This window comes from Gorilla gorilla, chromosome 5 (assembly GCF_029281585.2).
Source record: "Gorilla gorilla gorilla isolate KB3781 chromosome 5, NHGRI_mGorGor1-v2.1_pri, whole genome shotgun sequence".
NCBI lineage: Eukaryota > Metazoa > Chordata > Mammalia > Primates > Hominidae > Gorilla > Gorilla gorilla.
In genome coordinates this window covers 35,544,397-35,561,604 of record NC_073229.2, presented here as the reverse complement: position 1 = coordinate 35,561,604, position 17,208 = coordinate 35,544,397, and the positions used below count along the sequence as shown (strand labels likewise).

At 40.4% G+C, this 17,208-nt stretch overlaps 1 protein-coding gene across 8 annotated transcripts in view; it reads left to right on the top strand.

Moving 5' to 3' along the window:
* The window catches only part of KIF13A (kinesin family member 13A), a 228,120-nt gene that overhangs the window by 127,120 nt on the left and 83,792 nt on the right, over positions 1-17,208 (top strand). For all 8 annotated transcript variants that reach the window (XR_008680762.2, XM_019029938.4, XM_055390677.2 and 5 more), the window contains exons 5-9: positions 4,262-4,354; positions 4,764-4,944; positions 8,312-8,399; positions 9,891-10,025; positions 10,861-10,973. Coding sequence is in view for 7 of the 8 variants with exons in the window: in XM_019029938.4 (XP_018885483.2) it covers positions 4,262-4,354; positions 4,764-4,944; positions 8,312-8,399; positions 9,891-10,025; positions 10,861-10,973 (610 nt within the window). In the remaining variant the exon portion in view is untranslated. The remainder of the gene's footprint in view (positions 1-4,261; positions 4,355-4,763; positions 4,945-8,311; positions 8,400-9,890; positions 10,026-10,860; positions 10,974-17,208) is intronic.

The window sequence follows — 17,208 nt, the reverse complement described above, 5'->3', positions numbered from 1 at the left end:
GGTGAAACCCCGTCTCTACTAAAAATACAAAAAGTAGCTGGGCTTGGTGGTGGGCCCCTATAATCCCAGCTACTTAGGAGGCTGAGGCAGGAGAATCGCTTGAACCCAGATGGCAGAGGTTGCAGTGAGCTGAGATTGTACCACTGCACTCCAGCCTGGGCGACAGAACAAGACTCCATCTCAGAAGGAAAGGAAAAAAAATTGTGCAGTGTGATGAGTTCTGACAGTCTGTAAAAATTATCCTGGAGACCAGAGGTGAGAGCAACTGATTCCCAGTGTCATGCAGCATGAATTACTGATGATGAATGGAATCAGCCTTGACAGTAGGGAGTCACTATAAGCTGACCCAAACCCTGCCATTCACTGATAATGAGATCTTGGACAAATGACTTAACCATTTCAAGCCCCAGTCAGCTTATCAGTCATAATTCATACCTACTCTACCTGGGTATTGTGAGGATTCAATAATATAGAACATGTAATCCCAGCACTTTGGGAGGCCAAGGCGGGTGGATCACGAGGTCAGGAGTTCGAGACCAGCCTGGCCAATATGGTGAAACCTCGTCTCTACTAAAGATAGAAAAAATTAGCCGGGCTTGGTGTTGCATACCTGTAATCCCAGCTACTCAGGAGACGGAGGCAGGAGAATCACTTGAACACGAGAGGTGGAGGTTGCAGTGAGCCGAGATTGCACCATTGCACTCCACCCTGGGTGACAGGGCAAGACTCGTCTCAAAAAAAAAAAATAATAATAATAATAATAATATATATATATAGTACATTGCCAGCAGGACAGTTGATAAAAATTATCTTTGCTTTTCCTTAGTAGCATAAATAATAAAAGAATACAAGTTTAATAGGTTAAATCATGTCCTGTTTAGTATTTGCAACAATTTGGTCATACACTAAACTAAAATTTACTCTTGTATTTTTTTTTTTTTTTTTTACATTTTTTGTAGAAACAGAATCTCACTTTGTTGGCCAGGCTGGTCTTGAACTCCTCTCCTCAAGCCACCCTCCCACCTCAGCCTCCCAGAGTGCTGAGATTACAGGTGTGAGCCACCGTGCTTGGCCTACTCTTGTATTTTTATATGCTGGGGAGTTCTTTGATCATTTCATTTATTTTTCTTGCAATTTTAGTATACACATCATGGTGGTTTGTTTCATTTACATCATAAACCTACTTCATACAACTATATAGCAGTCATCCTTGTTTTTCCAACTAACAATCTTTAGTTTAAAAGGCCATTCCTACCAAGGAAAAAGACACATTGTGATTTACTCTTGAAAGAACCTAGGAAAATAATTCCTCCTAATTCCAGCGTATTCAGCATCAGGAGCAGAAACCAGAAGTACCACATTTTACTACCTGATATAGGAATAGATATACTAGGTATTAACTTTAGGCTCTCAGAAGCCATAATAAAATCTCTTTGACCACAGTGCTTCTCTGCAATTGAGTCCTTTCATCAACTCAAGCTGTTGGGCTTTTTTTCAAGTTACTAAATATGAATTGAAATCATGAATTATGGTCAGAATGCTTGACTTAGCCAACTCTTGAAGTCTCTTGTCCCCACCCTCACCCCACTCCCTTCCTGGGGGCTGGTTAACCAGTGTGGAAGATCAAACAGGATTGCTCCATTCAGCTGCTTGTGCCAAGAATGTATTGCTTTTAGAATGCCTTCAAATGGCACTTAGGTCTGGCTGAGGACCACAAGCAATCCTAATAAGCCTGGGCACAGGCTGGATTTAATTCTGGGTCTTCTCTGATATAGGCCTTGGCTCCAGATTTAAGGCCTACCTTTTAGCAAGGGGCTTGGGAACATACGTGGAATAAGGAAGGTCCTTTGAGAAAACATATGAGAAATAAATATTAATGTGTATGAAAGATCACGCACTAGAGTGGTCAGGTATTTTCTTCGTGAGCACAAGACTATCATACTTGACTATAACATAAAAGCAATTTGTGAAGCAGATAATAATTTTGATTATACCTTATTCTTCTCTGAATATACACGTATTTGCATACAGATCTTAAGGTACTCTTCACAACAGACCTGGGTGTTTAGAAAAGTTTCTTCTGATTACACCCATTTTAAAAAATCCACATATTCCACCAACTTGTTTGGTGGAAGTTACCAAACATCTATGCTAGATGGTAGAAGTTAGCAATAGAGAAATAAAGTTATATAAATTTGGTATATTTTTTCCAATCCATTTTTTACACTTTAGCATTCGTAGATCTCTCTCTCACACACACACACACACACACGTGCGTGCATGCACACACACACACACATAACTATTTGACATAAGGTTTTACATTATATGCACAGTTCTGAACATGGCTTTTTTTTCACTTAATGTTTTTTAATTTGAGCATTATTTACACATAGATGTGGGTGTTGGGGGTTTATTGTTTTTAAAAAATGTTATGTAGTATATTCCATCATATAAAACAGTCACACTTTACTTACTTTCATACTTACGGGCATTTAACTTGATTCCCATTTACAGTATTATGAATAACACTGCCATGAACATCCTTCACAGGGTCCTTTTTGGGAATGTGTTTCTAGAGTAGATGCTTCACAGTGGGTCAGGCAGTGTAGGCATATTCCCTTTTATAGATGCTGTCAAGTTTTCCTTCAGAATGTCTGTATGCGTTTATTCTCCCACCATATGCAGCTTATGAAAATACCTATTTCCTCAATGCAGCAATATTTGATGTTGTCAGAATTTTATTTTTTGCCAGCCTAATGGTTGCAAATTGTATTGGTCTGTTTTTACACTGCTGTAAAGAACTACATGAGGCAGGGTAATTTATAAAGAAAGGAGGTTTAATTGACTCACAGTTCCGCATGACTGGGGAGGCCTCGGGAAACTTAGAATCATGGTGGAAGGTGAAGGGGAAGGAAGGCACGTCTTACATGGCAGCGAGAGAGAGAGAAAAGAACTCAAAGGAAGCCACACACTTTTAAACCATGAGATCTTGTAAGAACTCACTATCATGAGAACAGCATAGGGGAAACTGCCCCCATGATCCAATAGTCTCCCAACAGGTCCCTCCCTTGACATGTGGGGATTACAATTCAAGATGAGATTTGGGTGGGGACACAGAACTAAACCATATCACAAATACTATCTCGTTTTGTGTTGAAACACTTTTAAGAGTCTCATCCTGCAGTCATCATATATCATAGTTTAATAAGAGACTCCTAAAATCAGATCTAAATTTCCATAAAAGAAAAACATAAAACCAAAAGCTTATGTTGTGTTACATTATTTTCAAATGTAAAAGGAACTATCATGTAAGATAAAAATGTTAAATTGACTCATTCTTTCAACATTGATTAAGCATTTTGTACTAGGCTCTAGGATTATGAAGATAAGCAGGTTATAGTTTTGGGCATCAGGGAGCTCTCATGCCAGTGGAGGAAACAGGTACTTAAACTAGTAGTTTCTGCAAATGCTGTAATAGTGAATGTTCTAAGGACTATAAGAAGACAGGAAGGAGAACATAAGTCTAATTGTCTTAGTGATACAGAATGAATATTAGAAAATCACCAAATTCAAAGGGTAGCAAATGCTGTCCTTTTATGTGTTTAAAACAGATTGTCACTCCTTTACTCTTCAGCCCCGCTCTGCCATAGTATAGTACATGACACAACGCCCCCAAGAGCTGCAGTGTGATACAAAGATTGACGAAAGAGAACTTGTCCCCCACTCCCGCTGTGGGGACACAGGTGACGGGTGCCTGTGAATCTACAAACAGCAGCTGAAGTTGTCAATCCATCCTCAGCAACTAACGGTTTTTAGCACTTGGCATGTACAAAACACCAAGCTAGGTGCTGAGGGAGATACCAAGGTGTGTATAACATGGTCTTGTTCAGTGGCAGTTCAGAATCTAGCTGGGGAGATAAGGCAATTCATGTTTAATGACATTGTAGATACTTAGTCATAAGAAAAAACAACCAAATTTGAATGCTGCTTCCATATGGCCCACTCACAATGGAAAGAAAACTTTAATATCTAGAGAAATGTCTTAGAGGGAAACAGTGTATCCAGGTACTGAGCTGTAGTTTAGAAGTGTGGATGAAATTGCATATATCAAGCTCTTAATACACAGCCCTGTACTTAGTGGGCACTCGGTACTACACTTTTAACATTTTTTTGAATTGACGTAATATTGTTATTAACACAAATATGTCAAGAAAAGTTATTCTTTTTATTAGTTTTTAATATTTGTCTTGTTTTTTAGGTCAAGAAGTGGTTTTCAAGTGCCTTGGGGAAGGAATTCTTGAAAAAGCCTTTCAGGGGTATAATGCGTGTATTTTTGCATATGGACAGACAGGTAAGAAGTTGCTTTTATAGTCCAGATGTGGGGGATCATGCCTATAATCCCAGGACTTGGTGAGGCTGGGGTGGGAGGATCTTCTGAGCCCAGGAGTTTGAGACCATGGGCAACATAGTAAGACCCGTCTTTATAAAAACTAAAAACATTAGCCCAGCGTGGTGGCACACCTGTAGTCCCAGCTTCTTGGGAGACTGAGGTGGGAGGATGGCTTGAGCCCAGGAGTTTGAGACTGTAGTGAGCCATGATCACACCACTGCACTCCAGCCTGAGCAACAGGGTTTGAGGCTAAGTTGGCCACTCTTCTGCTATGTTACCATGGCCAGTATATGGGGAAACCTTGTATGGTTGAAGCATTGCATTTTGCTTCCTCCTCTACCTGTTCTTCTTTTTGCTTGCTGTTCTCCAGGTTCGGGAAAATCCTTTTCCATGATGGGCCATGCTGAGCAGCTGGGCCTTATTCCAAGGCTCTGCTGTGCTTTATTTAAAAGGATCTCTTTGGAGCAAAATGAGTCACAGACCTTTAAAGTTGAAGTGTCCTATATGGAAATTTATAATGAGAAAGTTCGGGATCTTTTAGACCCCAAAGGGTAAGTTAGTGGTCAAGATTAAGTGTGTTAATAACTTTAAATGATTCTAAAGTTAAAATTGGAAGTGAATATACGTATTTAAGCTCTTCGTGACTACACTGGTTTTCATTCATTTGCAGAAAAATCATCAGCTTCTCAAAGCCTGTTGGTATACCCAGTGTTTATCCTACATTAATGTATAAAGTTGCCTATGTATGCCCTTTGAAAAGATGTTTTTACTATTGGTATTTTTTTTTGCCACCATGAACTATTCATAAAAATTGAGTTAGGAATAACACATTAGTTCTTCCATTTACATTGGAAAGTGGCACTAATGTGTTAAGGGTAAAAGGGTTGAAGGATTGAAACATCCCAGCCAAGGCAAGCAATGCCCTTCCCTGGCTGTGCATTGGAATCATGTGGGGAACGTTTTAAGCATCCACTTGCCTGATGCCCACCCATAGAGACTGTATTCAGTAGACCCAGGGTGAAACCCAGGGATCTATATTTTTTTTAACTAGGTGATTTAAAAATATATTTATCTGATTCATAGAGGAAGGGGGGCCATTTACTTTTTCTCAGTTAAAAAATTTGGGGCCAGGTACAGTGACTCATACCTGTAATCCCAGCACTTTGGGAGGCCAAGGTGAGCAGATCATCTGAGGTCAGGAGTTCGAGACCAGCCTGACCAACATGACAAAACCCCATCTCTACTAAAAATACAAAAATTACCCCGGTGTGGCGATGGGCATCTGTAATCCCAGCTTCTTGGGAGGCTGCAGGAGAATCACTTGAACCCAGGAGGCAGAGGTTGCAGTGAGTTGAGATCACGCCACTGCACTCCAGCCTGGGGAACAGAGGGAGACTCCAGCTCAAAAAAAAAAAAAAAATTATACTGATTTAAAAATAGTATCTATTTATGGAAAATTTGAAAAATAGGTAAGGTGTAAGAAGAAATAAAAATGACCTATAATATCACCATTCAAAAATAATCACTAAGGCCAGGCGTAGTGGCTCATGCCTGTAATCCCAACATTTTGGGAGGCCAAGGTGGGTGGATCACTTGAGGTCAGGAGTTCGAGACCAGCCTGGTCAACATGGTGAAACACCGTCTCTACTAAAATAGAAAAATTAGCTGGGCGTGGTGCTGGGCACCTGTAATCCCAGCTACTCAGGTGGCTGAGGCAGGAGAATTGCTTGAACCCAGGAGACACGTTGCAGTGAGCCAAGATCATGCCACCACATTCCAGCCTGGGCAGTAGAGTGAGACTGCATCTCCATAATAATAACCACTGTTACACTTGGGTGCATTTTGACCAAAATTATGAGTGACAAGGAAGTGACCCAATCAAAGAAAATGTTTATATTTACTCTTAAGAAGCTGTTAACTATTTAATGCATACAAAAGAACATTTATAACACCTGTAAGGCATAAAGAGTAATAAAAACAACTGCCTACCTACATTGGCTTAATAAATGGAACATGACTTAGTCAAAAGTACTCTAGCTAAAATTAAATAAATAAATAAATAAATAAATAAATGGAACATGACCAATAATTGTGAAGCTCACTATACGTTCCCCTTGGATCCATTTTCTACCCCTCCCCAAGGTAACTACTATTGTGAATTTTGTGTTTAGCATTCTCTTCCTCTTCTTTAGCATTTACAAATAATTTTGCATAATTTTTAACTTTGTATGACATCATAATATATGTGTTCTTTGGTGATTTGTTCCCCCCACCGTGATTCATTTATTCTTATATATGAAGTGCTAATACATTTTTACTGTTGTCTTAGCATTTCATTGCATGGTTACATCAATAGTTCATCACTTTCTCTGTCTTTTGTGTGGTTCCTGCTTTTATCAATACAGTGCTGCTCTGAAAGCATTGTTATACAGGTTTCCTGCTGTATAGGTGCAGGAGTTTCTAGGTAACACATCTAGGGGTGGAATTGTAAGTCACAAAATACTGAATCTCCAATTTTATTCAATAGCGCAAACTGTTATCCAAAGTGGTTGTACCAATTTCCACCCCCACCAGCAGTGTACAAGAATTTCAGATACTGGACACCATCACAGGCACTTGATATAATGCTAGGTTTGCTTTTTCTTGCTGCTGAATAGCATTATAGAATCTCTGGCAAGCAGAGTAAGCTGCGTACTGGATCGTGTGAATCTAAGTAGCCACTGTCACATTGAATTCTTTGTCTTTAAAATAAAGGTGGTAAAGCCTACTTTGTAGGGATGTTATGAAATTAAACGGCATAACTGAAAAGTGCTTCAGGGAACAATGCCAGGACTTTGGGATGCATTCAGTGATGCTTCTTAGCTCCTTTTTCCCATATATTGGTGATGCTAAGCAATGACTCTTAATTTGAAAGATGTTTAATATGTGATGCCCTGAAAAAGATGGCGTACACAATATGGTCAGTATATACATAGCTTTGCTTTTAATCTCCATTGTCTTTTGATAAACTGTTGAAATGGGTTCCAAACCGGGTTTATCATTTAAAAATTCAAAAGAGCTTTAAAATTTTCATTAGCAGAACCAATTCTAAATGTACAAACATCAGTAATTATAAACAAACTCTGTACTATAATCTCACTTTCTGTATAAAATAGTGTAAGCATAGAAGTAGCATAAACCAATGCAGACTTGAAGTAGAGTTTAAATGTTTTAATACTGTCTACTAGTAATTCAAAAATTTTGACTGGGCGGTGGTGGCTCACATCTGCAATCCCAGCATTTTGGGAGGCTGAGGCTGGAGGATTGCTTGAGCCTAGAAATTCAGGACCAGCTTGGGCAGAATAGTGAAGCCACATCTCTACAAAAAATATATAAATTAGCCAGGCATAGTGGCATGGGCCTGTAGTCCCAGCTGCTTGGGTGACTGAGGTAGGAGAATCACCTGGGCAGGAGGTTGAGGCTATAGTAAGCCGGGGTCATGCTACTGCACTCTAGCCTGGGCAACAGAGTGAGACCCTGTCTCAAAAAATAAATACCATTTTAAGACATTATCTGCTGAGAATATGCTTATTTATGAAATAGCCTAAAGGTTAATTTGATCTGGCATGTTTTTTGGTTCCCTTTTTCCCCCAGTCCTCCCCAAAGTATAACTGACAGCCTAACCCAGTAAGGTTTGTGACTAGAGATAGAATGTTTAAAATAGTAACATACTTTAAATAGAAATCAGAGCATAAAACACATTTCTCATGTTAAACATTGTTTTGCTAATCCAAATAAAGTAGCTTTTAGATTTCTTGGGGGGAGGAGTCATTTAAAAATTCTTTTGAAATTGTTATCTTAGTTACTGTGTACTTAAAGAGAAAGAAAAGCTTCCAGCTTTGGTGTGATTCATTTATTCCTTTTTCCTCCCTCCCACAGGAGTAGACAGTCTCTTAAAGTTCGAGAACATAAAGTTTTGGGACCATATGTAGATGGTTTATCTCAACTAGCTGTCACTAGTTTTGAGGTAAGTCATTTTTTTTTAAATGTGATTAAAAGCTGACTATAAATCAAAGTATGTAGGTGATACTGAGTATACTTTATGTGGATGCTTTATAGCAGAATGATACTACTCAGGGCCTCAGAAACCCAGTATCAGCACCCCACAAACAGAGAGGAAAAGGGCTTTTAATCACACTCTTCAAGCTGCTTTGTTGTGAAGGTTTTACAGTATGGCCGGGAGGCCCAGTGTTTTCAGGTTGCTGCATATTTTCACTAATACTACTCTGTTAAAACTGTTCTCCCAATGATGCCAGTGACATCCTTCTAGACATGTGGTATTCTAAACAGTATTTGGCTACAGCCCTTTCTTTTTGGCAGGGTCTCCTGCCTTGGTTTCTGTCACTTCTGGCTCTCCTGTTTTTCTGAATCACTCCTCTTGCCATTGACCGGCCTGTTTTACTTTATTTACTCTTTGACTTATATGCCTTGTTAAGATCTGACTCAAGATTCTGCTTCTATTTCTATAGTGATTGCTTTGGAAATCTCATAACACAAACTGCTGTCTCTGTTGCTAAAGGATGTGAATGAATGAGTGAATGCATGGAGGAACAAGCAAATCCCTGCACTTACTTTGTGCTGTTTGTGGGATGTGGCTGGCCCATTATCACCCCAGACTTAGTATGGCTAAAACTAATCTGTGCAGTGATTCTCTCCAGCCATTTAAATCAAGGTATATATAGAATTGCTCTAATCGGAAATAGAGCACAGAGATAATTTTAAAAACGTTTCGATTCTGAAATGAATGGATACTTTTTTGGTCTAAAGGTGCTAACTCAGCTCCTTCACTAAGGTCCCTGGTTCTTAGCTCAGTGTGGTTGAGGTAAGTGTTGATGTTATCCTGTCACTTACTAGTAGGAGCCAGGGTGCTCTATTTGCATCCCAGCTCTACCTCTTACTGGATTTGGGGAAAGTTGCTTGACCTCCACGAACTTCAGCATCCTTGAATGTAAAAGCAAGAAAATAAAGTTCATTTAGCAAATATTTCATAAGATCCCATAGGCTCTAGGCATTCTAGGAGCAAGTGTACAAAGTGGAATAAGGAAAAAACCCTGCCATCAGGGAGCCACAGTATTGGAGGAGGGAGGCAGACAGGCAGGCATCAGCGGGTTGGTAAGCACAGGAGAGTAAGAGTTAAATCAAGTCACTGCTATTATTGATTATCGGAGTGCTCAATAAATATTAGCTACCCCAGGAACCCAAAAAGGAGAAAATAGGGACTCAACTGAGAAAGAAGACAATTGGGAAATGGAAAGAATTAGGGAAACATTTCATACATTACAAAGTCCTGAGTGAGGTGGAAGCTCAAACCATGCTCAATGGAGGAGCGGCAGGGAGGTTTCTATGGAAGGGTGGTGACAAAGGCATCAGAGGAATCATAATTAATACATATACCTGGTGTGCAGGATTACATTCTTGTGTTTTTGCTTATGGTCTTTTCCTTATGCTTTGCCCCTAGGATATTGAGTCATTGATGTCTGAGGGAAATAAGTCTCGAACGGTAGCTGCTACCAACATGAACGAAGAAAGCAGCCGCTCCCATGCTGTGTTCAACATCATAATCACACAGACACTTTATGACCTGCAGTCTGGGGTAAGGGATTAGGCAGAACCTTTTTGGAGTCGGGGTGGAAGAACTGAAAGTGTCCATATAGGTAAAGTCTTTCATGGTTGGGTTCAGTGGCTGAGAATTGTATGTTGGCTCTTCTGCTTACTAGGTGAGCTACTTTGCTTATCATTTAATTTGTTAGGTCTTTCTTTATATTTGACTTTTTAAAAAATTGGATTTTGGCCTGGTACAGTGGCTCCTGCCTGTAATTCCAGCATTTTGGGAGTCTGAGGCGGGAGAATTGCTTGAGGCCAGAAGTTCATGACCATCTTGTACAATATAGCAACACCCAGACTCTACAAAAACAAAAAAGAAAAATAATTGTATTTCTTGTGCAAAGTCCCTAACAAGTGTGATGACGTCACCATACAGCTTTTAATATATATCCTTTCATGCTGAAATTCCCATGGAAACATGTCAGCTTCATAGCCATTGAGGGATATTAAAGAGGACACCATAACCTTTAGCCTAAACCTTTTTTCAAAGGAAGAAGGATTTGACCTGAATGTGCAGAAATCCTCATGTCATCATATCTCCTCATAGGCATTTTAAATCTCCAGCTTTCTGACTGTATTCCAGAAAGCTGGGTGTACTTGCTACCCAGCTGCAAAACAAAATGCTACATTTCTACGCCTATTTAAATGTTAACTATGAAATTAATTGCTAGTTCAAATAACTCTTCTGACCGTTTAAAAACTTAAGAAATTTGCCATGTGAGAGTGGGATGGATTGCTCATATATAGTGCTAACATATATGTAGATATCCATGTGGTTTTTATTGATAAGTTTTTCTTCTCTCTCTCTTGTTTCCTATAACTAGAATTCCGGGGAGAAAGTCAGTAAGGTCAGCTTGGTAGACCTGGCGGGTAGCGAAAGAGTATCTAAAACAGGAGCTGCAGGAGAGCGACTGAAAGAAGGCAGCAACATTAACAAGTAAGGTGGCTGGTCCCAGAACAGCCTGGGTGATTTCCTTCTGGAGGGGATTTGTTGCCTTATGAGGGTCAGATGGTTCTGAGGTACAGGTTGTTTAAAGTCTGTATAGCTTTAGTAAACTGGGTTGAAGAAAAACAACAACAACCTGTGTCTATTAAGATGTATGAGGTTTTTGGCCAGGCATGGTGGCTCATGCCTGTAATCCCAGCACTTTGGGAAGCCAAGGCGGGCAGATCACCTGAGGTCAGGAGTTTGAGACCAGCCTGGCCAACATGGCAAAACCCCATCTCTACTAAAAAGGCACGGTCACGCACACCTGTAACCCCAGCTACTTGGGAGACTAATGCAGGAGAATCGCTTGAATTTGGGAGGTGGAGGTTGCAGTGAGCCAAGATTGTACCACTACACTCCAGCCTGGGCAACAGAGTGAGACTATCTCAAAGGAAAAAAAGGATGTATAAGGATTTTGTTTGGGTACGGTGGCTCACAAATATAATCCCAGCATTTTGGAAGGCCAAGGTGAGTGGATCACTTGAGGCCAGGAGTTCAAGACTAGCCTGGGCAAGGTGACGAAACCCCTTCTCTAGCTGGTCTCTTCCCCGTTTCTACCCATCTCTACCCCCTCTCTACTAAAACACAAAAATTAGCTGGGCATGGTGGCACACGTCTGTAACCCAGCTACTCAGGAGGCCGAGGGATGAGAATTACTTGAATCTGGGAGGTGAAGCTTGCAGTGAGCCGAGATTGCTCCCCTGTACTCCAGCCTAGGCAACAGAGCGAGACTCTGTCTCAAAAAAAGAAAAAAAAAAAAAGATGTACGAGTTTTAATTAAATAAAACTGCATGGTGCAGCTTGCTCAAAAATGGCACAAATACCATATTCTGACATATGTGGAAGCTAAAAAAGTTGATCTCATGGAAGTAGAAAGTAGAATAGTGGTTACTAGGGGCTGGAAAGGGGAGGCCAGGGGGAATAACGAGAGGTTGGTTAATGGATACAAAATTACAGCTAAATTGGAGGAATAAGTTCTAGTTTTCCGTAGCACTGTAGGGTGACTGTAATTGACAGTATGTTGTATATTTTCAAATAGCTAGGAAAGTGGATTTTCAGTATTCCCAACACAAAAAAATGATAAGTGTTTGAGGTGATGGGTATGCTAATTACCCTAAATTGATCATTATACATTGTATACATGTATCAAAATATCACACTTTACCCCATAAATAGGCACAATTGTGTGTCAACTAAAAATAAAAGCAAGCCAGGCACGGTGGCTCACGCCTGTAATCCTAGCACTTTGGGAGGCCGAGGTCGGTGGATCACCTGAGGTCAGGAGTTCGAGACCAGCCTGGATAATATGATGAAACCCCTTCTGTACTAAAAATGCAAAAAATTAGCCAGGCATGGTGGCAGGCGCCTGTAATCCCAGCTACTCGGGAGGCTGAGGCAGAAGAATCTCTTGAACCCGGGAGACAGAGGTTGCAGTGAGCCGAGATCACGCCACTGTACTCCAGCCTGGGCAACAAGAGTGAAACTCCATCTCAAAAAATAATAATAATAATAGTACCTACTTCACCGATTTGTTAGGGATAAAATGACCATAATGTGCTTAGAAAAATGCCTAGCACTTAGTATGCAGTGAATAAAAATTAACTGTTATAGCTGTTGTTTTTTATAATCAGGTTAACCATTATCATGATTCCAAGTTCAACAGAAAGTAGTTCAGTGTGTACTTGTAATCTTTTTCTGTTGAGCTGTAATAACTTAGGGTTTCGTTTAGGACAGAATGTGACAAGAGGAAATGTATTCAGGAACATGTTTGCACAGCTTGCATTTAAGATGATGTTAACACATTATTATTTTCATATACAAAAGTTTAAAAATTAGAAGTAAAATAGTGGCCCCTCTATCAGATGGACACAGCCGTACTCACAGGGAAAGACCACTACTATAGGAAGTTAATCATCCAGTCATTCTGTCTCCTGCTCTGATAACAAAGGACTTTGCTGTATTTCCTGACAAGGCATTGCAAGATTCCAGACTGGCACTGCAGCCCTGCATGCCAAAATGAGTTCAGAAACCAGGATGGGGAGGCAGAAATGGGAGTGTGAAGGAGCAGGTTTCAAAGAAAAGATTGCCACGCCTCGTGGAGATTCATTTGCAAGTGCTGGGCCATGCCTGCCAGTGGGGCTTGTGGGATCACACTAGAAAGTCTGTAGACTTGTTGGAATTTAGAGTGTGTGTGTGTGTATGACTGGCGTAGATGTGGAATGACCACTAACTTTATTGAGCTCTTGCTAATGCCAGGCACTATTCTGAATGCACCATATGCAATGTCACATCAGCATCAAGGCATGGGTCCGTTATCCCCATTTTACAGATGAGAAAACCAAGACAGAGCAAGTTTAATGATGTCTCCCAGGTCACCAAGTTCTAAGTGTGGATTTTGGAAATGGTTGCCATCAATTGGTCTCCGAGCCCAGGCTCAGCCACTGTGGCTACACTTGTGGGGATGGCTGTGCATTCTGTTTGCCAGGCAGCATCTAGATGATACTTTTGTCCCAGAGTAAATGTAAATAGTGCCCCCTTAATTTTGGATGTGAGTTTATGTAGTGTCCCTTACTGGATTACCCCAAGGCTTGGTGATTACATGATTTAGATCATTTAGTAACTGGCTCTTTTTTCATAATGACTGGTTGAATTGAATGGAATTCTCTCAACATCTTACCTCTTTTCTTCCTTCCCTTTTTTTTTTTTTTTTTTTTTTTAAGAAATGGGGTCTCGCTATGTTGACCAGGCTGCTCTTAAACTCTTGGCCTCAAGCAATTTTCCCATCTTGGCCTCCCAAAGTGCTAGGGTTATAGGTGTGAGCCACTGCTTCTGGACTCGTCTTATTTACATACTGTCTCTTTCACAAATGATGTGTGTATTCCTTACTAGTTTACGAGATATGATCTTCCTTTTCAAGAGTTCTTTATACTTTTCAGAGCATTTTCATATACTCTGGGAGTCTCATAACATGTATTTTTATCTCTTTTTAAAGATGAGGAAAGGACTGATGCTTAGAGACGTTGAATAACATAAGTAAAATCCCAGCAAACATTTAGTATGCCTTGGCCGGGTGCAGTGGCTCACCCCTGTAGTCCCAGCATTTTGGGAGGCTGAGGCAGGTGGATCGCTTGAGGTCAGGAGTTGAAGACCAACCTGACCAACATGGTGAAACCCTGTCTTTACTAAAAATACAAAAATCAGCCCGGCGTGGTAGTGGGCGCCTATAATCCCAGCTACTCAGGAGGCTGTCTCAGAAAAGAAAAAAAAAAAAAAAAAGATTGAGTTCCAAAACTAAAGAAATCTCTGACATGTTCTTAAGCTTTCTCTCATCCTCCCACTTACATTTCTTTGGATGGAGCATTAATAATCCTCTTAAGCAGACCTGTCAGGGACTTCACACAAACATCAGTGTCTGCTTAATGGGCTGTGGATTTAGGAACTTCATGTCTCCTGAAGCTCTTAAGACCTTTAAGCACATGTTACTCCTTTCATTAAAGAATTAAGACACTGCGTGGCCTACTGCCAGGGAGTGTTCAGAGCTTAGGAGGTATAGGTCATCTGTGGACCATCTTCACAGGGGAATACATTTGAAAAGCCAATCTGCTGCTCCACCTGTCTAGTGAAGGTGGAATGAGGAAGCCTTTTCCTTGTAATTGCAGTCTGGCTGCTTCAGCTTTGCTGAGAACACATTTGGATCATAGAGCACTCTCTGATACCCCTAGACACTGAAAATGGTTCCATTTTATTCAGTAATGGCTAGTCACTAAATGCAAACAATGTTTATCTAATGGGTATCATTCCCAGTCTCATTCCTATTTCAATTCCTGTGGTTAATAAGCTAACGTCTTATCAATAAGCTAACATCTCCAAAAGTGGGTTCTATTGAACACTTGTTCTAGAGAAATTCATGTATGTTACTTCTGGGATTGTATCAGTATAATTTGTTATAATAAAGTAACTTGTAAGCATGGTATTTCTAGTATTTCATGTGACTTGGTGATATGGTATGGCTGTGTCCCACCAAAATCTCATCTTGAATTGTAGCTTCCATAATTACCACGTGTTGTGGGAGGGACTCAATGGAAGTTAATTGAATCATGGGAGCGGTTTCCCTCATGCTGTTCTCGTGGTCATGAATAAGTCTCACGAGATCCGATGGTTTTATAAGGGGAAATCCCTTTTCCTTGGTTCCCATTCTCTCTCTTGCCTGCCACCGATGTGCCTTTTGCCTTCTGTCATGATTGTGAAGCCTCCCTAGCCACGTGGAACTGTGAGTCCATTAAACCTCTTTTTCTTTAAAAATTACCCAGTCTTGGGTGTGTCTTTATCAGCAGCATGAAAATGGACTAATACACTCAGTCTTCCTTTTTTTCTTCTTGAGTACTTTCCATGATTCTGGTTCATTTAGAGTCCCACTCTAAAGAGGTATTTCCTGAATAACAAAACATGAATTTGTATTGAGGGAGAAAAATAAAATGGCTTACTTCTGTCCATTACTCAAGGGTGGGTGTCCTTCTTAATTTATGACTTGTACATTACGGAGTCCATACATGTGAATTAAAAACCTGGATAGACATCTTTGCATTTAATGTGAGAGACCCATCAAGGACAGCAAAACTCTGCTCCTTGGGACACAGTAGCCACATCGTTGGAAGAATTTGATAGGGTTACCCAAGGTTTCCTAAAGCATTTTTGTCTAACATTAGTTCCTCAAATGGCTTTGAGAAGAAACAAATCCTTGGACAAGTTATTTTGAGAAAGAATAATTATAAAACCTTTCTTTGGAGATTCACAGTGCTAAAAGCTCAGAGACGTCCTGCAGTAATAAATCCTGTAAAACTTTGGCTTGTCGTTCCCTAAACTTACTTGATGACAGAATTCTAGGTTCAACATATATTAAGATCCCTAGAACAATAAAGTATACAGTAACATTTTAAAGTATACACTAACATTTTCAGAAATGTCAGTATGTACTCTATTGTTCTACCACAACGGTTGATGAACATTGAGTTTAATGATTGGCGTTAACCACTGGAAAACAATTTGAAAGGAAATGAGGCTGATACTGTAGCTATTACCATTTTCTTTGCTCTCCTGTCATGTGATGGTACTATCCTTTACTCATAATTTGCCATCCATATTCTTTTCCATTTCTGCTTTACTGTTAAGAGTGAGGACTTACTGGGGAGAACACTAAACTCAAATCCACTTATTTCATCAATCTTTCAACTAATTATTTCTTTTCTTTCTTTTTTTTTTTTTTTTTTTTTGAGATGGAGTCTCACTCTGTCACCCAGGCTGGAGTACAGTGGCACGATCTCGGCTCACTGCGACCTCCATCTCCTGGGTTCAAGTGATTCTCCCGCCTCAGCCTCCCGAGTAGCTGGGATTATAGGCGTGCGCCACCATGCTCAGTTAATTTTTGTATTTTTAGTAGAGACAGGGTTTCACCATGTTGGCCAGGCTGGTCTCAAACTCCTGACCTCAGGTGATGTGCCCCCTCAGCCTCCAAAAGTGGTGGATTACAGGCGTGAGCCACTGTGCCCAGCCTCAACTAATTATTTCAAAGCCAGGGATTGCATTCTGCTCTAGGCAACAGAAACCAGCTACACTGACAATGACGTGAGTTAATTTTTCTCATTTAACAGGAAGTCCAGAGGCTGGTACAGCACCTCAGAAATGCACACAGCTCTACTAACTTTAATGTGTGTTCATGTCATCTTCATGATCTCAGGATAGCTCTATCATTCCAAACATCGTATCCATATCTGTGGTACAAACTGGAAGAAGGGAAAAGGAGGAAGGGCAAAAAACCGCAGGCTTCTGTCAGCTGAATTTGTACCTTCTTTTATCAGAAGAACAACAGTTTTCTTGGAAGCCCCACCCAGTAATGTTTACCTACATCTCCTTGGCCAGAACTGTGTTTAATGGCTACCCGAAGCTGCAGAGAGGACTTTGGAAAATAGAGTTTTTAGCCCAGCACATTGCTTCCAGGAAAACCAGTGTTCTGTTAGCAGGTAGCACTCGATGTATCCCAAAACCATCATTGAATTAGTCCTTTTTAAATAGAGGTCCATGTTTTGGTCTTCACTGGATCTAGATTCAGATTAACGCTGGAGATATTTACTGAGTGCTTTCAGTCATAAACCAAGCACAGTAATTGCATGGAGGAATGTGTATGGCA